The 26739-nt window shown below is 44.8% G+C and overlaps 2 protein-coding genes across 5 annotated transcripts in view; both read right to left on the reverse strand.

Moving 5' to 3' along the window:
- USP43 (ubiquitin specific peptidase 43) overlaps window positions 1-14665 on the reverse strand; it is a 54695-nt gene extending 40030 nt beyond the window's left edge. For both annotated transcript variants that reach the window (XM_060081519.1, XM_060081518.1), the window contains exons 1-2: window positions 14162-14665; window positions 4537-4668 (exon numbers count right to left, since the gene is read on the reverse strand). In XM_060081519.1, coding sequence (XP_059937502.1) covers window positions 4537-4668; window positions 14162-14665 — 636 coding nt within the window. The remainder of the gene's footprint in view (window positions 1-4536; window positions 4669-14161) is intronic.
- A 2029-nt stretch (window positions 14666-16694) lies between these two features.
- The window catches only part of CFAP52 (cilia and flagella associated protein 52), a 38094-nt gene continuing 28049 nt past the window's right edge, over window positions 16695-26739 (reverse strand). For all 3 annotated transcript variants that reach the window (XM_060081285.1, XM_060081284.1, XM_060081286.1), the window contains 4 exons: window positions 24615-24766; window positions 20994-21096; window positions 17920-18031; window positions 16695-16990 (listed from right to left, as the gene is read on the reverse strand). In XM_060081285.1, the coding sequence (XP_059937268.1) occupies window positions 16815-16990; window positions 17920-18031; window positions 20994-21096; window positions 24615-24766 (543 nt within the window). In that variant the 3' untranslated portion in view covers window positions 16695-16814. The remainder of the gene's footprint in view (window positions 16991-17919; window positions 18032-20993; window positions 21097-24614; window positions 24767-26739) is intronic.

Consider the following 26739-nt stretch of genomic DNA (forward strand, 5'->3'; position numbering starts at 1 on the left):
GGAAAGTGAAAATCCCAAACAAGGCTGGGGTAAGAGGCAGCAGAGAGTCACTCACAAAGCATGGTCCATCAGGTGAGACCCGGCTGGCGCTACCCTGCTAACTAAGTGACCCTAAAACCCTCCCTGAGCCTCATTCCACATCTAAAAGGAATAGCAGTATTACATCCACCTCATGGAGCCATCATTTAAACCAAAAAAGATGTGGGTATCCTGCCTGGCACATAGTAGGTGCTTGATAAATGTTAGCTTCCTGGTCCTCTCCCCAGCCTCATCCCTTTCTTAATTCTGCAAGAGTGGCATTTCCTATAAGATAAACTACCCAAAAGGTTGCTAGTGTCACAGTGTCTACAGGATAGTAAAAAGATGCCCTATTCACCAGACAAAAACATTTATCGTTGCATTAACAGAGAAGAAAGTGGTCCTTATGTTTTCTATTCTAGTTTCAAATAAATCGAACTACATGGCTTTTATATGTTTTGAAACAGAAATAACCTCAGAAAAATTGTTCAGAGTTACACAGGGGACAGTCCCTTTCCTTCTTGGAAACAGAAAATGAAGTTTGTGCCCAAGAGTCCAATAGCTCTGCTCTTTTACCTTCAAGCGTTCACAGCCAGGCCTCCGCAGGCAGCCCGATTTTCAAAGGCGTCTTAAAGAAAGGTTTGGGGGTGGTGAACTGTGGTTGGGAGCAAAGGCTCCAGAGCAGAGGTTCTCAATGGGGAAACGCTTTTCCCTCCCCCCGCCAGGGGACATTTGGCCATGCCTGGAGACATTTTTGGTTATCAATCACAGTTAGGGGTACCACCGGCATCTGGTAGGTAGAGGGGCGCTACAAATGCTACAACGCACAGGACAACCCCCCTCCCAGTAAAGAATTACCCAGCCCCAATGTCAAACGTGCTGAGGCTAAGAAGCCCTGTTCTAGAGTTGAATTTTCTAGATCTAGATCCTGGCTCTCCGACTGACTTGCTGTGTGACTTAGGGCAAATTACTTAACCTCTCTGTGCTCTTCCTCATCCTTAAGTCCAAAGACCTTTCCCACAAAGGCGCAAAAGAGGAAGTCTGAAAGGTAATTGGGAAGGCTGTTTATCCTTCCTACTTTCCAGGTAGGAAGCACTGCCTGGCACAACCAGGGAGTGGAAAACAGGACAAAAAGCTTTTTTTTTTTTTTTTGGCTGTGCCACATGGCTTACGGGATCTCAGTTCCCTGACCAGAGATTGAACCGGGGCCATGGCAGTGAAAGACTGGAATGCTAACCACTAGGCCACCAGAAAACTCCCAAGAAGCCTTTCCTAGATGCAGCCAGAAGGAAGAGGCACCCAGGTCTCCTCCCTCCCTCTGGTGGGAAACAGAAGGCACAAGAAACTCAGGATAAGGAAAGGGATCCAGCGCACTGGCTTTGAAATAGACAGACTCAGGTTTGATTCTCTTTCCACAGGTAGAAGTTGAATGACCTTGGACAATTTAACCTAAAGTTCCATTAACTGTAATATATGAATTAACCTTATTATGAGTTACTTATTATTATCCTTATTATGAGTTATCAAATATTAAAGCATGATAACTACTTAATTTATTCAACCATTCAGGGGTTTATTGAGTGTCTCCTATGCATCAGTGAAATGAGTCATGAAAAGCATCATATGAAACGCCTGGCACATAACACACTTCAATAAACAGTATATCTTTTTAATACATCATTCTGATTTCAAAATGTGTTCACGCTAAGATTATGGAACACAGTGTAGTGACACACTTGTCATCTCAGCATTCCTTTCCAACGTGCCCCAGCTCTACAGAAACCTTCCTTACCCATGTGATTTGGGTGGAGTTCACCCCACAGGCATGGAACCCATGTGCCCAATCAGAATATTCCATCCTGCTGGCCACCTGCCCAGGAATGGACATGTGAGCCACGCTAAGACAATCGGACTCTTGCCTGGGCTTTTTCTGGAATCCCAAGTGAAAAAGGCTCTATGAGCATTGCAGGGGCCCCTCCTTCCACTAGATGGGCAGAGTCAGTCTGAGAATGAAGAGAAAGACAAGAGATAAAGAGACCTTGGATCCAGCCTTACCTGAAGCTGGATCAACCCTTGGACTCACAAGTTCTAAAAGACAATAAATGCCCTCTCCTTACGTTGGACCAAGTTGCAACTAAAAGGGTCTGAATTAGATAAACAGGAAATCATTGTACATATAAGAAAAATCACCCATAATCCCACAACCCAGAGAAACCACCATAACCTTTAAGTGTCTGGTCCTCCCAGGTTCTGTTTGGTGAAGTTTTTGCTTTGTTTCATTTGTGTGTTTTGGGGGTGAATGGAGTGGTTCTTTTTATTTTTCTATCTTTTTGTCATGCGGGATCTTAGTTCCCCAACCAGGGATCGAACCTGTGCCCCTTGCAGTGGAAGGTGAAGTCTTAACCACTGGACTACTAGGGAAGTCCTGGGATGGTTCTTTTTAAGATAAGAAAACAGGCTTTCAAGCCAGACCTCCCGTGGATTTGAATCCTGACTCTACCTCTTCTTAAGCTGTGCTGCTTCAGGAAGGTTACATAGCTTCTCTGATTCTTGGTTTACCCATATATAAAATGGGGATAATAACTCTAACAACACCCCACAAATGATAGTAGCTACTCATACTGTGTATAACACTCCAAGATGTGCTCTGAGGAGTACAGAATACTGTACAATCATTATCTTCCCTGTTCCATGCATTTGGCAACCTGATGTCTCAGACATGAGTACTCTTTCTGCAGCTCTGTCAAGCTCTTAGCTTCTACATTATATTGTTGTTTAAAAGAGGTCTATTCTTTATTCAAGACATAGATGGTTATGCCCTCCTTTTCTTAAAGTTGCCGCTTGTCATTTTTAAAAGGGAAAGAAACAAAGACAACAGCTGGCTGTGTGGACAAGTTAAGAAAAAACATGACTCAGCTTCTTGAGCCATTTTATTTTTAAATAAACATTGTATGTATTTAAGGAGTGCAACATGACGATTTGATACACATCTACATGGTGAAATGATTACTTCAGTCAAGCCAACCAACATATCCATCTCCTCATGTAGTTACCTTTTGGTGTGTGTGGTGAGAGGACCTGAAATCTACTCTCTTAGCAAATTTCCAGCACTCAATATGGTATTATTAACTACAGTCATCACGTTGCACATTACATATCTCGATTCATTCATCCTACAAACTGTGACTGCCATTCAATCTCCCCCATTTATTTATTTATTTATATTTTTAAAATTTATTTTATTGAATATAGTTGATTTACAATGTGTTAATTTCCGCTGCACAGCAAAGTGATTCAGTTATACATATATGTCCCTTCTTTTTCATATTCCTTTCCATTATGATTTTTCTCAGGATATTGAATATAATTCCCTGTGCTATACAGTAGGACCTTGTTGTTTATCCATCCTGTATAAACTAGTTTGCATCTGCTAATCCCAAACTCCCAATACTTCCCTCCCCCAACCCCCTCCCCCTTGGCAACCACTAGTCTGTTCTCTATGTCTGGGAGTCTGTTTCTGTTTTGTAGATAGGTCCATTTGTGTCACATTTTTCCATTCAATCTTTATTACTCTAGAATAATGGTCTCTGGGCAGATAATGTAAGGATGGGAAGGTAACGGGTGAAAGATTGAAACACTTCCAGAGGGCTTTTTAATTGATTCATGAGGGGGATGGGAAAAAAATGTCCAGAATTAAAACAAACAAAAAACAAGTAAAGCAGTTCTTGTAGCTGCATCTGGATCAGTTTTGAGACACATAAAAAGTAATATGCGACTGATTAATTACCAAAGCTTGTGAAACATTTTTTAAATTATAGCAGATTATTCATGGATATTGTTGTAATAACTTTGCTCACTGATGGAATAATAACTGCACTCGTTTTTACTTTCTTAAGAGAGAGAGAAAAGGATAGGATTAGAGTAGAACCCATCACTGATCTTTATTTAGCAAGGCCCCTAGAGAACACAGCTGATTTATCAACTAGCGGTGGCTACTACAAATGATCGTAGGGCTTTCTTACTCCCAAAAGTTTGAGGTTTCATCCAAATCTGAGACTGCTGAGTGCACACATGTAAAGATCATCCATCCTGTGTCTTGAGAAAAAAGATTGGGAATCGCTTGCTCTGTAGGATAAGTAACTAAAAAAGCAAGGGTGGAGTTAAAATGGAAGCATCTAAAAATAATAAGCAATGGCACTCATGGCCTCAGATGACCATACTAAGGCATAGGATATTGACAAAAAGGAGATTTTTTTTTTCAAACTTTAAACCAAACAGAAACCCTATTCACCATATCACTGGGATTAAAGAGGATGAGGAACAGCAATGGGAGGAAACGTCTGGTCTAAAACAAAAGAGGCAAAGAGGAAGGAGCAGGGAACGGTACCATGTGAACAGCAGCCAGAATACACAAAAATCTACGGATCCGAATTTCAAGATTTAGTTTTGAAGAGCTGAGTAAATGTGCAAGGGGAAAAAAGAAAATCAAACACAACGTGTTGTTTGAGGGCGACTGACCTTGTCGGACCCCAGCCCCCAGGCCGCGCCCTCCAAGTCCTCGTGCACACGATCCAGCAACCAGAGCAGGAACTCCAGGGCGTCGTGCTGGGAATTGCCTTGGAACTGAGAGCCGTACTTGGAGACCGCGTTCTGAAAGGAACAGAAGAATGTTTACATTAGCCAAGACATGGAAGCAAACTAAATGCCCATCAACAGACAATTGGGGACTTCCCTGGTGGCGCAGTGGTTAAGAATCCGCCTGCCAATGCAGGGGACACGGGTTCGAGCCCTGGTCAGGGAAGATCCCACATGCCGTGGAGCAACTAAGCCCATGCGCTGCAACTACTGAGCCTGAGCTCTAGAGCCTGCGAGCCACAACTACTGAAGCCCGCGTGCCTAGAGCCCGTGCTCCGCAACAAGAAGCCACCGCAGTGAGAAGCCCGCGCTTTGAGGGGCAATTTGGCCCTTCAAACATCCAAATAAGGGCCTGGAAGCACCAAGCCTACCCATGGTCGTGCTTCAGCCTTGATCAGGATGACAAGTCAGAAACAACGTGGGGCAAGAAATGGTCTTTCCTGCTAAAGCCTGTCATTTGGGGGGCAGTGTCCCCAAATGCTGTGAGGGTTCTCTGTATAGGAGGAGGCATCGTTTTTTCCAGAAAGACTACCATTGTATATCCTGTCCTTTGAAAACACACAGGGTTGTCTGTTGAATATATGTATATATATATTTTTTTTTAATTGAAGTATAGTTGATTTACAATATTGTGTTAGTCTCAGGTGTACAGCATAGTGATTCAGTGTTTTTGCAGATTCTATTCCACTATAGGTTGTTACAATATAATGGGTATAATCCCCTGTGCTATACAGTAAATCCTTGTTGCTTATCTATTTTATGTATGGTAGTTTGTATCTGTTAATCCCATACCCCTAATTTGTCCCTTTCCCCTTTGGTAACCACAAGTTTGTTTTCTATGTCTGTGAGGCTGTTTCCGTTTTGTTTTGTTTCTTTTTTATTTTATTTTATTTTATTTTTATTGAAGTATAGTTGATTTACAATGTTGTTAGTTTCTGCTGTACGGCAAAGTAAATCAGTTATACATATACATATATCCACTCTTGTTTAGATTCTTTTGAGTAGAGTTCCCTGTGCTATATGTTTCTGTTTGAATATAGATTCATTTGTATTATTTTTTAGATTCCACATGTAAGTGATATCATATAGTATTTGTCTTTGACTTACTTCACTAAGCATAATATTCTCCAGGTCCATCCACGTTGCTGCAAATGGCAGTATTTCATTCTTTTTTATGGCTGAGAAATGTTCCATTGTATGTTTATACCACATCTTCTTAATCCAATTGTTTTTTTTTTAATGATTAATAAGATTTTTTTTTAAGACTTAATTTTATTTATTTTTGGCTGTGTTGGGTCTTTGTTGCTGCATGCTGGCTTTCTCTAGTTGTGGCGAGCGGGGCCTACTCTTCGTTGTGGTGCGTGGGCTTCTCATTGTGGTGGCTTCTCTTGTTGTGGAGCACAGGCTCTAGGCATGTGGGCTTCAGTAGTTGTGGCAGGTGGTCTCAGTAGTTGCGGCACGTGGGCTCAGTAGTTGTGGTTCGCGGGCTCTAGAGCACAGGCTCAGTAGTTGTGGCAGACGGGCTTAGTTGATCCGCGGCATGTGGGATCTTCCCTGACCAGGGCTCGAACCCGTGTCCCCTGCATTGGCAGGCAGATTCTTAACCACTGCGCCACCAGGGAAGTCCCCAATTGTCCGTTGATGGGCACTTAGCTTGCTTCCATGTCTTGGCTAATGTAAATAGTGCTGCTATGAACATTGGGGTGCATGTATCTTTTCAAACTAGTGTTTTCATTTTTTTCTAGAAATATACCCAGGAGTGGGATTGCTGGACCACATGGTAGAATGTTTTGATAGAGGTGACCATCTCTCCTCCCAGAAGCTCTGGTCCTTGGATTGCTGGGGGGCATGCTCACCTGGCCCCCCACCCACACCCTCAGTCTATTTCCACGCTGTCTCTCTCTGTTCACCCCAAAGGTGGACAGCTTCTTGTCCTTCTCTCTCCACGGCAGTTTCCTTCATTCCCACAGCGTCAACTCTTTTTGAGAATGACCACATGGCCCAGTGAAGTGGGCTTCCTTAAATACCACGCATGTGGTTCCTTCACTGCCTCTTCCTAAAATGAATGAAACTTGAGAAGTACAAACATCTCCTTCTGTGGTTAGATCACAAAATGTTTGGGCCAGTCCTTAATCCCTTTAATAAATACTTATTTGTTGAGTGCCTACTAGGGGCCAGGCACTAGTCTAGGGCCTGGGGCTACAACACCGAATGGCGATATGATTCCCTGCCCTTGTGGCACTCACATTCCTGCACCCTTCACGCTGTCCTGTTAGACGAGGTGACAGCTTTGCCATTTTCTGGGTAAATGCATGTTCCAGCTTTCAAAAAGTTTATTTCAAAGGGTAATATATGTACCTACTTTAAAAAAAAATAATTCAAAATATAAAAAGAACAGTAACGAAAAGTCTTCCCAGGACTGGGTGCCCCTCCCCTCCCCAGAGGGAGGACACTTTGAACATTTTCTCACGTAGCATCCTTCCAGGGTCTTTTTTGTGCAAGCACGAGCATCTGAATGTAAGCAAACCCCCTTTTCTGTGTTGAGTGCACAGGGCAGGCCTTGTGCCCTGTAGGTCTGTCCTCTGCTCATGCCCACCCAAGGCAGCTGTGTGAGCAAAGCTGTGAACCCAGCAGATCTCACCAAGGCCAATCTAATCAAAGGCCCTGGGCTTTTTATTCTTTTCCTTTTTTTCATCTTTCCTTGGGACTTAAAGGAAACTTTAGGATGAGCCGAAGCGAAATTCAAGATTTAATTAACTGAAACGCTGGTTCTGAGTCTTTATTTGAAACACACTAGCTTGGGTGCACCGGAGGGTCTAGGTTTCTCTGCACTTTGACCCCCAAGCAGGGCTGCCCAATTAGCAAATAAAATGAACCTTGAATAAGCAGTAAATAATGGTAATGTTTGTGGTGTAAGTATGTCCCAGGCAATATTGGGAATGTATTTCTACTAACAAGTTATATTGCTTATCTGAAATTCAAATGGAGCTGGGCATCATGTATTTTCCCTGGCAACCCTACCTCCCAGCCTCCCTCAAACCTACACCCTTAGTCCCAACATTCCCTCCCAGGGGGGCAGCCAGCCCCTCCAGCTTGAAATCTCTAACATCAGCTCTTTCTCTTAGTGTCAGGGTCTTCTTGCAGCTTCCGTCTCACACCCACATCAGTCAAGCATTCTGAGTCTGCCTTCCCAACTGTTTCCATCCCACCCCTTCACCAGAGCCCCTTTCCCACTGTTGAGTCCTAACTCCCACTGATCCAGACTGCAATGCCTACCTCGAGGGGAGCCCGGCCCCCAGCACCTCCCCCTGACCACCCACTGCCTGCAGGACAGGACAGACCCTTCTTCCCACAGCCCAGCTGGTAATGTCGTGTCCCCACCCAAACCCTTCCCGGCTCGCTGACTCACCACCTAATAATCCAGATTCCTCCAGTCTGGCCCCATCCATCACTCACCACTCCATCTCATGTTTCAAAGCTCCAGGTAAATGAGCCACTCGGGTGCCCCAAACATACTTTCCCACTTCTATGGGCTATACCTTTACTTATTCTTCCTTCCATGTGAGAACCATTCCTCTCCTGCTAATCAGGCTAATCCTTTAAACTGACACTCTTGTCCTCTTAGTCTGGCCATAAAGCCACACAACCTTTCCAGAAAGAATATGACAACTTCAAGAAGACAGACAAGATAAGGCCTTAATAATGTCCCTCTTTATAAACATAGTGATTCCACTTTAAGGGGTTTAGCCTAAGGAAATGAGAGATCCAAGCAAAGATATCTCAAAGTTATCTTGGGAGAACTTACTGCACACTTATATCAGATGGCCTTAAAAATTATGCTTGAGGAAATACTAATGGGAAAAGAAGATAAATAATTCTGTCGTTAAAAAAAAACAGCAAAAATATATATTTGAGATTTTAAAAATATATTTATAGATAGAAAGGTAAAAGACCAGAAAATATATGGCAAAATATTAGCAAATGGTTATAGAAAGATGGGACCACAGGTAATTTTCTTTTTCATTTTAACTTGTACATTGCAAATTTTTTTAACAGTGAACACTATTCTTTATTGGTCTTTTCCCAATTATAACAGTATCTGTCAGGTATTTTACAGAGTTTTTTAAGATAACTTTACCTATTGATTCTACAGAAAACATTCCCATAGAAAGTCTACTGAAATGTAACTAGAACTGCATTAAAGCTAAATCCCTGGGATTTAACTTGGGAGAGATGAATGGCAATATTTGGTATTTCTACCCTGCAATATGGCATAGCTCTATCCGTGTGTGTGTGTGTGTGTGTGTGTGTGTGTGTGTGTATTTCTTCCTCTCACCACTGATAATTTATAACATATTTGTTTTAAGAAGTATTCCTACTTATTTCATACATTGGGTTGTTTTTAGGTATGAAATCTCATTTTTATATGTTTCTAAATGGGTCTTGCTTTTGACTGTCTATGTTGTACCTGAACCCATTAGTGACAGCAATCATGCTAAAATAAGGATTTCTACAATGATTTAGTAATTTTCCTTCTGTTCAACATATTTTTTTTCCATTTCCACTTCATGTCTTACTGGTTTTGTCCAGAACTTCCAAAACATACAAGTGATGAAGGTATCCTTGTTTTTAAAAAGCAATGCCTCCACCGTATCACTTGAGGCATACTGTATGTCTAAAATTGTTAGTCTAAAATTGATCCTCAAGCACATGAGCTATGATAAATTCCAGATGGCTGAAATTCTTAATATAGCCATAGAAAAACTAGAAGTACATAACATAGACTGTTTATCAAAAGGTATGAGATAAATAAATCTAAAACTTTCCATAGGGAGAAGGAGAGAGTTGGGAGAAAATATCTGCAGCAAATATGACTAGAGTTAAGGAACTTACAGAAACAAGAAAAAAGAACATTAAGACCAAGGCAGAATGGATAGACAAACCACATGAACAGACAATTCCAAGAGCAGTCTTACAACTAGTAAAAAAAAAGCATAGAAAAATCCAACACCTCACTCCTAATCAAAAAAACAAATGTAAAAACAAGATGCTATTTCTTTTTGTTCAATAAATTAATAAGAGAGAATAACCAATACTTAGGAAAATATGCATTGCTGGTGTATCTACAACTTGATATAATTATTTGGAAAGAAATCTGTCAGTGTGGGTACTAAAAATAATCAAGCCCAACAAAATTGAACTAAAAACTAAAAAACAATAAATACTTAAAATTGGGATGTGATTATAAAAGTACATACATGTCAAAACTCATCAGATTCTACACTTAAAATTTTTACTCAGCCCTGAGAAAAGAAATTCTGCCATTTGCAACAATGTGGATGGACCATGAGGACATTATGCTGAGTGAAATAAGTCAGAGAAGAACAGATAGTGTATAATACCTCTTACATGTGGAATCTAAAAAGAAATCAAAATTGGAAAAGCAGAAAATAAAACAGTGGTTATCAGGGGCTGAGAGTGGAGGAATGGGACAGATGGTGTGTAAGGGTACATAGTTGTAACTAGTAGATAAATAAGTCCTGGAGACTAATACATGGTACAGGCAGACCTCAGAGTTATTGTAGGTTCAGTTCCAGACCATCACAATAAAGCAAATATCTCAATAAAGCGAGTCACGTGAATTTTTTGGTTTCCCAGGGCATATAAAATTATATTCACACTATTCTGTAGTCTCTTAACACTACGATATTATAATGTACAATAGCTTTGTCTAAAAAAAAAACCTACAGACCTTAATTAAAAAACAATTTATTATAAAATAAAATTCAAAAAAAGGCAAAAATAAATAAGTAAATAAATAAATAAAACAATTTATTGCTAAAAAAAATGCTAACCATCATCTGAGCCTTCAGCGAGTCTAATCTGTTGCTGGTGGAGGGTCTGGCCTTGATGTTGGTGGCTGCTGACTGGTCAGGGTAACTGCGGCAATTTCCAAAAGTAAGACCACAGATGACATTTGCCGCATGGATTGACTTCTTTCACTTGAACACTTAGAGGCCATTGTGGGGTTATTAATTGGCCTAATTTCAATATTGTGTGTCTCAGGGAAGAGGGAGGCCCAAGGACAGAGAGAGAGGTGGGGGAACAGCCTGTTGGTGGAGCAGTCAGAACACACACATTTATTAAGTTCACTATCTTATATGGGCGTAGCTCACGGCAGCCCAAAACAATTATAATAGTAACATCAAAGATCACTGAGCACAGATCACCATAACAAATATAATAACAATGAAAAAGTTGTAGATACTGTGAGAATTACCAAAATGTGACAGAGACACAAAGTGAGCAAATGCTCTTGGAAAAAGGGCACTGATAGACTTGACCAATGCAGGGTTGTCACAAACCTTCAATTTGTCAAGAACACAATATCTGCAAAGTACAATGAAATGAAGTGTACCTGTACAGTGATTATAGACAACAAAACTGTACTATAAACGATAAACTTGCTAAGACACTAGATATTAATTTTTCCCAGAGCTAAAAGAAATAATAATTACATGACGAGATAGGGGTGTTAACCAATGCTACTATTGGCAATCATACTGCAATACAAATGTATCAAACCAATGTATTATATACCCTGCACAGTGTTATATCTCACATATAACTCAATTTTTAAAAATGGGTGCCTTTCACTGTACATAATTTATACCTCAAAAAAGTTGATTTAAAAAGCAAGAAAACATAAAAAGAACAAAACAGTCATCTTTGCTTTGACCATGTCGTTTCACTTCAAGGAATTAAGCTTATGGAAATGATCAGAGCTGAGGACAATGATTTAAATACAAGAATTTTCAATGTAGCATGATAGCTGGAAAATTGTACAGTGCATAAACATCTCCCTAGGGATTGGTTCATTTAATGAAATATTCCACAATCATTAAAAATTAAGTTTTATAAAACATTTTAATGACCAGGAGAAAGTCCTATGATAATACTTAACTGAAAACAGCAAGATACAAAACTAAAATTGCCAATTGTTTGTACACAATTTGAAGCACATCAACACAGTAATGATGGTTATCTCCAGAGGGTGGAGTTCCAGATCTTTCTTTTTTTACATTTTAACATTTTCCAATTTTTTATAGGTATATACATTGAATTACATCATTAGAAATCAAAGTATTATGAATAATACCATGGACAGGATTTTTTAAATGTATTTATTCCTTTGCTCTTAAGTCCTACTACCACTGGGACGCCGGGTGACTCAGGGCCCAGGGAGGGGGAACACCACAGACCCATCCTTTTTGCGTGGCTGGGCTGGAGTAACTCACTTATCACCAGTTCTAATCGTGGGTCCGTGGTATGACTTCACTCACATCCATCTCTCCCACTGGACCGTAAACTCCAGGAGAGGAGCCCCAGGATCAGGTTTTGCACTCATCACCCCACATGTGTTCCAGGCTCCCTGTATAGTATCTAGACACTCAATATTTGTTGAATGAATAAATGTTTCCTCATCTGTAAAATAAGAGGAGCTCACCTAGATTTCAATCCCCAAGGTTTAAAAGCACAGATTTTTAAAAATCCTTCCCCACTCTCTCCAAGGCTGCCTACCAGGAAAGTTCCAGGAACCCCTGGCTTATAACACCCTTACTAACATATTAACAGTTTGATTATCCTTCAGCTCCCCGAGGCTCACAGGGAGCTTCTTGGCTCTAGGGATTTGAGAGCAGGCAAGAGAGACAGGAAACGCCGGTGAGTCATGGAGGGTGATTACTAATTTGGAAGACTTTTCAAGCTACTCCTGTCTCTCCCATTGCTGCAGTAACTGGATGAGAATGCATGGAGCAGTAGAAAAGGTACACAGGATTACCTCCCTCCCTCCAGGTCTCTGCAGGTGAGGAGTTATGTAATTAGCTCATTTTACCCTCACAACAACCTATAAGAAGGTAGGTACCACTAGAGTCCCATTTTACAGATAAGGAAAGTTGAGGCACAGTTGAGATTTTAGTAACTTGCTCAAGGTAACCAAGACCTTGCTCTGAACCACTAAAGGATACTGCCTCTCACATTTAAAAAGCAAATGATGCCAAAAGGAGATATTACTGACACCCATTTGACCCACTGACGCCTGCAGAACAGTGCTTCACTAGTGGAAGCAGGAGAGAGGATGGCGGGGGTTGGCATCCTCGTGGGTCACATGGCAAGGATTGCTTTCTCAGGCTGAAACTCAAGAGCGGTGATGCTTGTGGAATGAACACTGACAAGTTCCCTCTCCCCCAAGAACAACAATCCCTAGTCTTTGGGGAGCTTCAGCTCTCTGCCCAGAACTGTGGTTTTTTAGCAGGAAGCCAGCCATGCGCGTCAATTATCAGCACTCTTTAATCCAACTGGGACCCCAAACAAATGCCCGGCTTTAATCCTGGGTGAAGTGATACACATAACTTCCAAAGCCTCATGACCCTGCAGCATACCCGGTAAGTAGACCGTGACCCCAGGAACAAAGGATACAAACCCACGCTAACGCATCCTAGGGGATTTCATTCACACTAAGCAAAAGGATGCCACCTCCAATATAGCACACCCACTGCCTCTCCCAGGCCCTCAGCGCAGTAGCCGGCACACAGGTTCTCAGCTTTCGATGGGCTTAGAATAAAAGCCAAACTCCTTACCGTTGCCTCCAAAACCTTACATGATCTGGCCAACCTCATCTCCTCCCCACTCTACTCTCCTGGACAAGAGCCACCCGAGTTTTTTTCATGCCTCCAGTTCTCAGCTCCTTCAGGCCTCTGGTCTTTGCACGTGCTGTTCCCTCCCCCTGTGGGGATTACTCCTAGATCTTGGCCTGGCTGCGTCCTTCTCATCATTCACCTCCTTCCTCCTAGACCTTGGCCTTCGAAGTCCGACTCCCCGCACCGCACTGGAAATTAGAGTGGAAACTCTCTATCCCTGGCGTTAGAACAGTCCTCCGATACTTCAACTAATGTTTGCTGAGCGCAGAAATGCTGAATACGCTCAAATCTACCAGCTCCCTGCACTCACCCGCCTCAAGCGCTGACACACTAACCAACTCAAAACAAAGGCGATGGGCTTCCCTGGTGGCGCAGTGGTTAAGAATCCGCTTGCCAATGCAGGGGACGCGGGCCAGAGCCCAGGTCGAGGAAGATCCCACATGCTGAGGAGCAGCTAAGCCCGTGCACCACAACTACTGAGCCTGTGCCCTAGAGCCCACGTGCCACAACAGCTGAAGCCCGCACGCCTAGAGCCCGTGCTCAGCAACAAGAGAAGCCACCACCGCAATGAGAAGCCCGCGCACCTTAACGAAGACCCAACGCAGACAAAAATAAATAAAAATGTAAAAATAAATTTAATTTTAAAAAGAAGCGATAATCCGAGGCTTAACTGGCAAATGCCATCTAGAGAAGTCCCCAAGAAACCCCTTTCCTGGTGGAGCACCCAACGGTCCAGAAGGGAAACCCTAAAGACCGGAACGTGGCTGCCGCCGAGCGGCCAAGGCTGGAGGCAGCCCGGCGCTGCCTACCTTGAACGCGGCGGAAAGTTGGGGCGTGTATTCGCGCGTCCAAAGCGCGCGCACCAGCGCCGCCAGCTGCTCGGTGACCTCGGCGCGGCCCGGCGCCGCCCGGTAGCGCCCCAGCGCCAGGAACTCGGCCAGCAGGTCGGTGTTGCTGAGACACTGCACCACGGCGTTCATGAAACAGGTGTTGCCGTGGTTCTTCAAGCCCTGAGCTCCCGGGATCCGCGCCCCGTCGCCGGCGGGGAGCTGGGGCTGGAGTCGGGGCGGGCGTTCCTCCCCGGGGCTTCCGGGCGCAGCTGGATCCGGGCCCGGGGGGCCAGCAAAGCCTCCCTCCCCGTCGCCATCGCCGTGTCCCGGCTGGGGCTGGGGCCGGGACGGCGAGTCCCCGGGGCGGGAGCGGCTGCCCAGCGCCAGCAGGAAGCGGCCAAACAGGCGGCGCAGGGAGCGGCGGCGGCGGGGCCGGGGCGCGGGCGGCCCCTCTCCGGTCGCGGCCCCCGCGCCCGGGTCCATGGCTCCCGCCGGCGCCCCTCCCGGAGCGGAGCCCCCAGCCTCCGGGCGCCGGACAGACGAGCAGCCAACAGGCCCTTCCAGGCTCGGAAAGGCGCCCGGGCGCCGGCTACCTGCGGGCCAGGTGTGCGGGGACCGGGCGGAGGCGGAGCCAAGGGCGGGGCCGCCCCGCCCCGCGCGGGAATCAGGCCTTAGGGCCCGCCCCGGGCAGCGCCCTGCCGCCCCCACCCCTGTCTGGTCCCGCCCCCGCCGCTCGGACCACGAATAAAAGCACTGGAGCACAGAGTTCAGGTTCCCGCCCCCTTCCTAACCCCTCCTAAACCTATCGACCTGAATTTAACCTCTGCTCCTAGTCCCCTCCCAGCCTTCAAGCTGTGAAAATAATAGAGGAATGATAAATGTGAACGCCCTAGTGGCTGTTGCTAAGTTTCTTGTAATTACCTCCAGGCGAAGGTGAAGAGAAGGGAAAGGAAGATTCCCCAGAGGGCAGCCTCCTGCGTAGCCAGAGACGCGCCCTGGGGGCGGTGAACGGGTGGAGAGTACCTTGGTACAGCTGGTTCCGCCGCAGGCTCAGGTGTGTGCGGACAGGTGGCGCCACCTCCTTCCAGCCCGTCTGCCCCGCAGGGGAGGCAGAGCCTTTGTGGGACCCGCCATCCTGGGACCCGAACTGGGAGGAGCGTGTAGAAACACCCGGGATGGTTGTGGTTTGCTTGTTTAAATTACAGACTAGGTTACAGAGTTTATCAAAACTTGCAAGCGAGACTTGACCGTCCTCGGTTTATTTGGTGGAGAAACGGGCTCAGAGAGGTTAACGCAATGGGCTGAGGCCACACGACCCGTAAGCAGAGAAGCCGGAACTCGAGGAGGGTCTGTGGACTGCCAACCCCGCAGCTTAGATCGTTCCAGCCTCAGTATTTGTTCACCAGGAAGTTTTCCAGCTCCCGGGCGCGCCCCCTAGGAGGTCTCACGTTCACTCCTTAACGCAAAATCCCAGCTGAATTGTTGCCCAATAAGAATTGACTTGGCATTGCCTTGCCCTTGATTCCCTGGGGACTTCCCTCACTTTATCCTGTAATTGTCACGTTTATAATTAATCCGGCAAAGTCTCGCAAAGTGAATTTCTCATCAATTTCTAGCTCAACAAGAGATTAGCAGGAGGCATTATCACATGAATGCCCTAAAATGTTACTTATTATTTGATGAATAAGTGGTCATCATTTATTAAATATCCACCTTGATATGTCAAATAGGGCAGCAGCAGGTTACCTGATGCAGAAAAAAAAAAGCATTAGGTAAAGGATAAAGAATATGCGCAGAATAAAAAAGACTGTCCTGTGAATTAGAGACTTGAAGTGTTTCTGGGAAATGCCGTTATTTACCCTCCCTGGAAAAGGACACCGTCCCTGGTTGGACGGTCAATACACAAGGTCCATTCCATCGCCCTTCTAATGGTAAGCAGAGGAGAAAGATTTTATGGTTAACTCCAGAAAAGCATCTATGAAATTTCACCTTTGATAATTACCCCCAAGATCCCCGACACACATTTTCTTTGAGAAAGCACCATAACTCATATTGAAGTTTCTACTCTGTGTCATGAACTCTGCCGATGCTTTAATACATTATTTCACTTAATTCTCACAATCACTTTTTGAGCAGGTATTCTTGCTTTACTAAACGGAGTATCAGAGAGTTCAAACAAAACAAAAACCCTACCCAAGATCTGAATCCAAACCCACGTCTTGCCCCAGGCAGCTTGACCAATGAAATGCTGATTAAGAAGGTAAATTCACCTTCCTTATTTTTAGAGACTAACAGCAATGGTTGTCTGTGGACAAATTATGAGGAAGGACTGTGGGTTTTGCAGAGTCATAGAAGGGAGATTATGACAGGAAACCAACAACTGGGAACTTATTCATAATAAAAAAAACTTTACAGTCTGGATGAATTATTCTTGAACACATCTCAGTTTTAATATACAATTCGAGAATGTAAAATGCATTCTATAAAGGAAAGGAGAAACTTGTAGATAAAATATTTTGACCAAAGCACAGAAACACAGATGTGAGAAAGAAAGACTAGTCGTGGAGTTATCTAAGCTCAGCCTCCAACAGGATGGTATTCAATGCTGTGAATCCAGGAGGTCTCCAATGCTTCATGAGGGAAATGGGTACTTCCATCTCAAAATGGCCCCATCGGCACTCACGCTAACGATGTACTGATTTCCTGGACTTATCCGGATGCGGGTGATGTTGCCACTGTGTCCCACCCCAACATGAGTCACTTCACCCTCATTGTAATCCCAAACTTTGACAAGACGGTCATTTCCACCTGAAAATGACAAAGCAGTTACATGGCACTGCTGCAACAGAACAGAGAGAAACAGTCCTGATTTTAAATTACTGGATCATTTTCAATACATTCCCCATGTGCTGATTTAAAGGAAGAAAGACTTATCTTTATAAACACTCTTTTCCTTGATTATAAAAATCTAGATCTGGTGTAGTTAATTTGGGGGGGGAAATGTAAAGAGGTGACATCACCCTTGATCCCACCATCCAGAGAGAACCACTAGTAACATCTTGGTTTAGTTCCCTCTGGTCTTTTCTCTGTAAGTTACACAGATATACATCTGAATATGTGATTGGAATCATACTGTGTCTAATTTTATAACATGCTTCACGTAAATGTGTTTGTGAAACTCTTATTAATTTGGAACATTAACTGGTTACTGTCCAGAAGAATCAAAGAGGCTGCAAGAAATGAGACTGATGCTGTTGCAATGGGCACATTGTGTGGCGAATGCCCCCTGGAAATGCTGACTGATAAGCCTGGCATTTAAGACTTCAGTAGGAAATAGCAGAGCAAGGCAGACTGGACAGCCCAGCCCATGTAAAGGCCCATTTCTTTCTTTCTTTTTTTTTAATTAATTAATTTGTTTAAATTGAAGTATAACTGGTTTACAATGTTGTGTAAAGGCCCATTTCTTTCATCGCTGCCCACCACAAAAAAAGCACGCAGTGGAAGCTTAGGTTTATATTTGTGCCCCTAAGGCTCGTGAGCAAATGTTTCCTCTCACTGAAATATGACTTCTGGATTTTTCTTTCCCAGCCACACCGGCTGCAGTGTTCAGGCCTGAATCTAACCACGTTGCCCTTTAGACCCTTTTGTGGTCACTTCCAGTTGCCTCCCACCTGGGAGTTCCACATTCCCATTTAAATAAGCTGGGCTTGGCTTTCTTCTCTTATCCCAGGACTAACCTGTGACAAAGTGCACTCCTTCCACGGTGATATCCATGCCATTGACAGCCCCAGACAAGGAACCATCCAACTCTCTGATTACTGACCCATCAAACACTTCCCAGTAAGCAATCTGGAATTCAAGAAAGAAGCATGAGGCAGGGTTCAGCTCAGTGAAATCATCCACACGCATGCTAACAAAAGAAGGTTCTACTTTATATAGCAGACAGCAAAAATACACCCTGGGATGATATACCAGCTGAAATTATAAATAGGCTAAAGCAGGGGGTGGAGAAATCATTTTAATATTTTTAGTAGTGGCTTTTAAATTTGCATTCAATTTAAAGAGGTGTTGATATGCTGGTAAACTGGATTGAGACAGAGAGTACTTTTGGTCAGATGGAGCAGATTGAGCCTGAAGGAAGCTGTAAAGGAGAGAAGAAAGCGGCCACGGCATCCACTTTCCCAATTCTGCTCTTAAGAGGAGGAAAGTGAAGCTTTCTTTAGGCCTGGCGGGAGGGGAAAGCATTTCCTGCCTCCAGCTTGGGGAATGAGTTCTGGAAAGTTCTGGAGACTGGGCCTTACAAAGTGAGTTCTCACCGTGGCTGGCCCTCCCTCTTCCTCACCCCACCCTTATTCCAAACCTTCTCTTCTGCCTCAAAGCAACAGAACATTCCGAAGGGCTGGGTTTAAACAGAGACTGATCATATTCCACCCCCATCCTCACAGCCCCCCCGCCCCCTCCTGGGCCAAGGAACTAGGTTAGGGGTGGAAAGGAGACAGGGGCTCAAGGAAGGAAGATTTTTCTCTGAATATACTGCTTTTATACTTTTTGAACTTTGAACTTTGTAAATGTACAACCAATTCACAAATGAAATTTATTTCTAGGGCTTCCCTGGTGGCGCAGTGGTTGAGAGTCCGCCTGCCGATGCAGGGGACACGGGTTCATTCCCTGGTCTGGGAAGATCCCACATGCCGCGGAGCAGCTGGGCCCGTGAGCCATGGCCGCTGAGCCTGCACGTCCGGAGCCTGTGCTCCGCAATGGGAGAGGCCACAACAGTGAGAGGCCCGCGTACCGCAAAAAAAGAAAAAAAAAAAAGAAAAAATTTCTTTATAAACATAGAGCCCTTGACCAGGAATCGGGAGTGGGAACTTGGGTATTTCACCCAGAACTTTCTCTCTGTTTCATGTTGATGGCAACTTGCTGTGTTCCTGTCATTATGCCAGGAATCTGTATTCCCCTGAATTTAGCTAGAAATGGCGTATGCTATTTAAAATTTTTCTTTTCTTTTTATTCATTTATTTTGCTTTATAATTTCTATCGATGCTCGGTCACTTTAACAATAAAGTTCTGATTTCATAGTAAAAACATAAAGGAGTATGAAAGCATGCCAAAATCCTAGTTTCTCAGGAATCACATCGATGTAAGTCATTGGTGCTTGACTACCGGCTTCCTTGACCAGGGAAGTCAAAGTGAGCCTCCCCTGGGCTTTCCCAAGTGACCTCTGCCAGAAATGGTCTTCCCTGAGATCAAAGCATGGCTAGGTCCTCCTGGCCCTCAGCCCTCAGCTCAAGTGCCACCTCCTCAAGGAGGCCTCGCTGACCATCCTTGCTAAGACAGCTTCCTTCTCCCAGCCACTATCCTATAGCCTGTTCTATATATTTTTTAGTTCCTTCACCATCTCGTATCATCTTGTTCACTTATTACTCACTGCTCTTTCATGGACTCATTTACATGTGTACTATCCAATTCCATCTCCTCCTACCCAAAATTAATACAGAAGGTAGGTAAGCTCCATGACAGCAGGGACACTGCCATGTCCCCAGCACTTAGAGTAGTTTGACAGATTTATGATTTATGGTTGGAATATTCTGGTCAAAATTCAAATAAGAGGGAAATAGACTGTTTCAAGCCTCAAAAGCTGAAACCTAGAATACGGCAGATATCACACTAATTTAGAAACAATATGAACCATCCATCAAAGCATTTATAGTGACGTGGTGATTAACACCCTAATATCCATCCCACCCCAGTGCCAAGAGGAAGCCCACTTAGACCACAAGTCAAGCACAGGTTGGGGGATGGGCAGGCATAGGCCAGTTTGGGCGGATGAGACACAAAGAAACCTAACAACCTACAGAGACTGGAACACAGAGGCAGTTCTTCACGCCCTCCCAGAACATTCTGTCTGTGTCGGGCAGATCCCGGTTGGACCAGGCAGCATTCCTTGGGTTTTTATGACAAAGTGTCTCAGGCAGTCGTTCCCAATCACCTGGGAAGCTTAAACAGGAAAAAGCCCCACTCCTAGATTCTAATCTGGGGGGTGGAGGTGGGGAGGGAAGATACCTTTTGTATTTTTCCCTCAATACTTTTAACTCCACTAACTTAGCCTGTATCTGGCAAAACAATAAATAATGCAAACTCTTCTTCAATTATCTCAAAGTCATCTCAAAGTCTACATTAGGGGTATTCAAACCCAGTAATTGGATGTGCTGGTCATCAGGCCAAGATCTGGCTGATCCGATGTGGCTGGCAGGGTGGAAGACACCCCAGCTTCCTTGCCCTTCCGTATGTCTCTCTCCTGAAGCCTCTTGCTTGCTCCAAGGGGGAAATGTTCCCCCCCCCCAAATAATGGCCAATTTTCACTGAAGGACATTGACGCCCTAGCTAAAGCGATTTTTAATATATTGATGAAGTAGGGTGGTGAGAGATGAGCTCTATTGTCATTCAATTTAAATTTAATCAAAGTGACAGCTCCTTTGGGCACAACACTTCCAGCCTTAGAAATGTCCTCATAATCAAAACCAGTACTTACTGAGTGCCAGCTATGTGCCAGGCTCCCTGCTTTTAGCATCATATTCAATCATGACTTTAAGCCCCACAGCAACTGCATGAGGTCAGTGGCGTCATCATTTCCATTTTGCAGACGAGGAAGCAAAGGCACCCCAAAACGTTAGGTAGCATTTCCAAACTGACACGGCAGATCACCAGCAAACCCATGGTTTGAACTGGCATGGCCTGACTCCAGAGCCAGTACCCTCAGCCACAAGGCTTCACTGCTCTTCTCTTGTACCAGAAAGATCTTGACTCTTACCTTTCTGTCTGTCCCGCTGGTGATGATCTGGAACTCTTCAGGGTGGTAACAAACACACTGGAATAAGGTGTTAGCCAGGATCATCTGATTCCTCCTAAGATGCCTGAAAAAATAGATTCCAGAGCTGTGAAACATGACTTTCTCTTCCTGAGAAACCTTATTCACTATTTTTTAAAATTTATTTATTTATTTATTTATTTATTTATTTATTTATTTACTTTTGGCTGCATTGGGTCTTCATCGCTGCACGCGGGCTTTTCTCTAGTTGCAGTGAGTGGGGTCTACTCTTCTTTGCGGTGCATGGGCTTCTCATTGTGGGGGCTTCTGTTGTTGCAGAGCACGGGCTCTAGGCGCACGGGCTTCAGTAGTTGTGTCTCACGGGCTCTAGAGCGCAGGCTCAGTAGTTGTGACTCATGGGCTTAGTTGCTCCGCAGCATGTGGGATCTTCCCGGGCCAGGGCTCGAACCCGAGTCCCCTGCATTGGCAGGCGGATTCTTAACCGCTGCGCCACCAGGAAAGTCCCCCTTATTTACTATTCAAACTGGATTTGGTAAAGCGTGGATATGGGTTAGTTGATTTATCCCCAGTAGACTTCCGGTGAGTCTGCCCACTCCACTCAGCATCCTCCCCTTGCACCTATTGGGAACAGTCAGAAGACACTGACAGGGGCCCTTTTCTAAAGACGAAGCACAGAACTCAACGGGAAGCCTCAAGTTCCAGTGAGAAGGAAGTAGGAGAAGCTGAACTCAGTATCAATCTTCTGTCTTCCACATTCGGGACTTTATTCCTGAGGCCACCATTCCGAAGTGAAGGTCCCTACAAGCTGAGTAGCAAAGTGTTGGGGAGGGCTTTTTAAAAATGGGTATTCTTGGGCCTTACCTCTCCCTAGATTTGGATCAGTCGGGGGGATGAGGCCAGCAGATCTGCATTTTTAATCAGCATCCCAGTTGATTCTGCTGTGCACAGTGGGTTGAGAGCCACTGCTTCAGATATGATACCGAGACATATGTAAATATCCCTTCTCCTTCCACAGACCAGGAGGCTGGGTGGTCATGTCACAGGCCAGGAAGTTTTCAAACACGGAAGCTGAGCTGAGCAATTCTAAAGATTTTGGCACAAATGAACCAGATATTCCTGCTACACACAGGGAGGATTTAAGGATTTGAGCTGGTCACAAACCATCCACAGAAACAAGTTCCGACCTACCCTTCTAGTTATATATTTTCCCAATGGGAAGTTCAAGTGTAGGCTAACATCTTCTGCAAGTGTGACCCTGGGACAAGCTCCATCACTTGGGAGCTTGTTAGAAATGTAGAGACTTCAGGACTTCCCTGGTGGCGCAGTGGTTAAGAATCCGCCTGCTAATGCAGGGCACACGGGTTTGAGCCCTGGTCCGGGAAGATCCCACATGCCACAGAGCAACTAAGCCCATGTGCCACAACTACTGAGCCTGCGCTCTAGAGCCCGCAAGCCACAACTAATGAAGCCCGCGTACCCAGAGCCCGTGCTCTGCAACAACAGAAGCCATGGCAAGGAGAAGCCCGCGCACCGCAACGAAGAGAAGAAAGAAAGAAAAAGAGAAAGAAAGAAAGAAAAAAGAAATGCAGGGACCTCCCTGGCAGTCCAGTGGTTGAGACTCTGCTTCCCCCACAGGGGCCGCAGGTTTGATTCCTGGCTGGAGAACTAAGATCTTACACGCCGTGCAGTGCAACAGAAAATAAATAAATAAATAAATATTTTTAAAAAAGAAAAATAAAGAAATGCAGAATCTCAGGCACCACTCTAGACCTACTGAATCAAAACCTACATTTAAACAATATCCCCAGGTGGTTCGTATGCATAGAAAAATTAGAGACACACTGAGCCAGAAGACAGAGCCTTGCTTTGGTTTTTGTTTTTTAATGTACTAAATAAAAAGTGTCCTGGGAATTCCCTGGAGGTCCGGTGGTTAGGACTCCACACGCTCACTGCCAAGGGCCTGGGTTCGATCCCTGGTTGGGGAACTAAGATCCTGCATGCCGTGTGGTGCAGCCAAAAAAATTAAAAAATAAAAAGTGTTCTGCCTTTGCCTTTTTAAATTTACCTTTCTAAAAATTTTATTGAAGCATAGTTGATTTACAATGTTGTGTTAATTTCTGCTCTACAGCACAGTGACTCAGTTATACATATATATTCTTTATCATATTCTTTTCCATGATGGTTTATCATAGGATAGTGAATATAGTTCCCTGTGCTACACAGTAGGACCTTGTTGTTTATCCATTCTATATATACTAGTTTGCATTTGCTAACCCCAAACTCCCAATCCTTCCCTCCCCCACCCCCTTTGCCTTTGCCTTTAGTTCCATTGTTTTCTCCCCAATCTAGAACATTTCATATCCTTTTGCAATATCTCTGTATAGACATCTATCTGTCTATCTATCTATCTATCTATCTACCTACCTATCTCTTTTCTCCCATCTCTGTACTTATTCAAGTCTCTCTCATGTAGTTATATACAGGAGTGAGGCATATTAGTGGTAGAGGGGTGCTCGGCTGGGAGAGGGGTCGGAGGAATAGGGTATAATTCTAAATAAAAGACACAGAGCGGGCCTCCCTGGTGGCGCAAGTGGTTGAGAGTCCGCCTGCCGATGCAGGGGATATGGGTTCGTGCCCCGGTCTGGGAGGATCCCATATGCCGCGGAGCGGCTGGGCCCGTGAGCCATGGCCGCTGGGCCTGCGCGTCCGGAGCCTGTGCTCCGCAACGGGAGAGGCCACAACAGTGAGAGGCCCGCATACCGCAAAAAGAAAAAAAAAAAAAAAAAAAAAGACACAGAGCAAACATGCTTATAGTCAAAAAAAAAAAAGCATCCTTGGAAATCCTGTGAATTACTCCAACAGCCACGTTCACATGCTTTGGTCCAGTTAGGTCAGAGTCAGGCAGTCTACGGGGGTGACCATACACGCACAGAACAAGAGGTCCCTGAGAACGTGGCAAGTAGACAGCACTGCCCCACTCCCACCCCCATGGCAAGCTCACTCTGGGCTCGACTGGACTGCGAGGAAGGGCCAGAGGAAATGCTTGCATTCTTTACATTATTGCCTTTCTCCCCCTTCTGGAAAATTCTTAGAGTTGCATTAATGTAGGTTAAACCATGTCTCACCCTGTATATCCGGAAAGCTACTTCCCTATCTGTCCAGAAACTTCTAACATCCAGCTCTTCCTGGAAACTCTACCCTTCCCACCAGTATCTGTGAACTCTGAACAGCCATGGAGATGAATGGCTTCTGAGGAACATCCCTTTCCTGTTGCCCAAAGTAAGATTTCTACCTTTTTTTTTTTTTTTTTTTTTTTTTTTTGCGGTACGCAGGCCTCTCACTGTTGTGGCCTCTCCCGTTGCGGAGCACAGGCTCCGGACGCGCAGGCTCAGCGGCCATGGCTCATGGGCCCAGCTGCTCCGCAGCATGTGGGATCTTCCCGGACTGGGGCATGAACCCGTGTCCCCTGCATGGGCAGGCAGACTCTCAACCACTGCGCCACCAGGGAAGCCCTCTACCCTTTGTTTGAGTCTTCCCTTGAATTCAATAAAATGCCGGGATTGAGCTCTGCATCACTTGGTCCTCCCCATCACTGGTACCTACACAAGGTCCCATATGATGCAGGTGCCGTCCGTGCTGGCCGTGACGCACTCCTCGTTGCTCTTCTTCACCCTGATGCAGGACACGGTGGACTTGTGTTCTTTCAGTGCCTCCTCCAGCTTCTGGGTCTGGTGGCCTATCTGCCACACCCTCACCTGGAAGCCACAAAGCACAGGCTCTCAATTCCAACTTGGGAATTTTTGAAGGAGGTTAAAAAAAAAATAAAAAGATGCCAAGAGCTTTCTCACCTCCTGGGCTGACTTGCTTTTCTAATTCCCTGTCCTCATCTCAGTTGAGTGAGGTAGGGATGCCAAGTTGCAAGGCGGGAATATTCTTCCATACCAGGGAGATGCCTACCAGGGAGCCTACACCTGTTTTTACTTTAGGGCTGAGAAATATATCAGACACCCGCTGCTAAAACCAGTAATGCAGGGCCTGCTGCTAAACCAAGTGAAATAACATGTCTGCTCACTTCTGCTGAGCATTTTTCTCAAATTTCTGCTGCCATCAGGGAATCTCTTGGGTACCCAGAGCCATATTTAAACTTTCACATCAGCTGCTCAGTCTCAATCATTTAAAATCAGTGGTTCTCAACTCCATTGAAGCCAACACCCACTTTCAGTAGCAAAGATTGTCTAATATCCCTTTGCTATCTTGAAATGAAGTGCAGAGGTGATACAACTACCTACACACAAAATTTCAAAACTGGCGGTATGATGCCCTAACTGTAATAAAAAGGGTAGGTAAAAAGGAAAGTCATTTGGTTCTAACAGTAGGTCCTGTAATGGATAAACGCTCTGTCACAACTATACCAGAGAACATAATAATGTAGTCAGATGCCTCTTATAATGAATGTGTTGGACGTCTGAAACATAAGAAGAGCAGAAATTATTTTGTGTAAGTGATATAAGACAACAAAGGAGCCATAGTCTAGCTGAACACTAAACTGGAAAATAGCATTGGGATCAGTAGTAACAGACTAACTTATTTGCACCTGACAAGAGGAAAATAACCTTAAATGAAGTAAGAAAAACATTCAAAGACACGTTCTTAGTCAAGAAGATGAGGAAGCATGAGGTTATCCCAAACGAGCCGGGCCATCTTCCTTGCTAGGGTGTTCAAATAACTCAGTATGTCTTGACATGGGACAGGGTGAGGACTATTGCCAGAGAAAACAAATCCCCAATCTTGAATGTATGGAGGCAGGCAGTGGCTCTCTAGCCAGGGTGAGATGCAGATGTTCTAGCCAGTGTGGTGTGGGCACCAGCCAAACAGCACAGGACTGGAGCCTTGGATGTGCCGGCCATTAGCTGTGGGATGGCAGGGAGGTTTGGGTATAAAGTGGTGGTATTAGGGTCTTCACAACTCAGGTAACAGCCATTTACCAGTGAAAATGGAAATAAAATACTTAAGAGTACCTTAGCAACCCCAGTATTCAGACCGGTGCACCCCTGCGGACCAGCAGCCCTGGTCTCTAGTACTTACAAAGACCTCGAAGACTATGTCTCTTGGAAGAAAAGGTCTGGAGTAGCTGTGGGGAATGGGAGCGGGCATTGTGAAAAGACTGCTGATCAGGGCTGGGGCGACGAATCCGTTTTGTGCGATTCCCTCCTGTAACCCTCCTCAGCAAGGTCGATGCCCCCAAAGGCTGAGGGAGCAAGCAAGGATGCTGTGGGTGTTAGCAACAGCGTGGCTGAAGGGATGAGGGAAGGGAACAGAGCCGCGAGGGTGGTAATGGGCAGAGAGCAGGGGGATGGTCTAGGACTAGGTGTGTCTGTGGAGCATCTGCAGGGTTTCGTCCACATGGAGATGTGCTCTGAACGTGAAATGCACACCAGATTCTGAAGACTTCATACAAAATAAAGAGTGTAAAAAAAAACCTCACTAATTGGAGTATTGCTATCTTCACTTTACACTTTACTTTCACAGGAAACTGAAGCACAGAGAGGTTAAAGCACACACCCTAGGTCACACAGCTGGGAAGTGCAGAAGTGAAATCTGAGCTCAGGCGGTGTGGCCCCAGAACCCAAACATTCAGCCACTAACAGGTTTGATCCAAACTCTGCCAAAGGCTACGTGAAGATGCTGTATCTTTCTTCTCCCTGGGTTATTCCTATGATAGCATGGG

The sequence above is a fragment of the Mesoplodon densirostris genome, chromosome 18 (genome assembly GCF_025265405.1).
Source record: "Mesoplodon densirostris isolate mMesDen1 chromosome 18, mMesDen1 primary haplotype, whole genome shotgun sequence".
Taxonomy (NCBI): domain Eukaryota; kingdom Metazoa; phylum Chordata; class Mammalia; order Artiodactyla; family Ziphiidae; genus Mesoplodon; species Mesoplodon densirostris.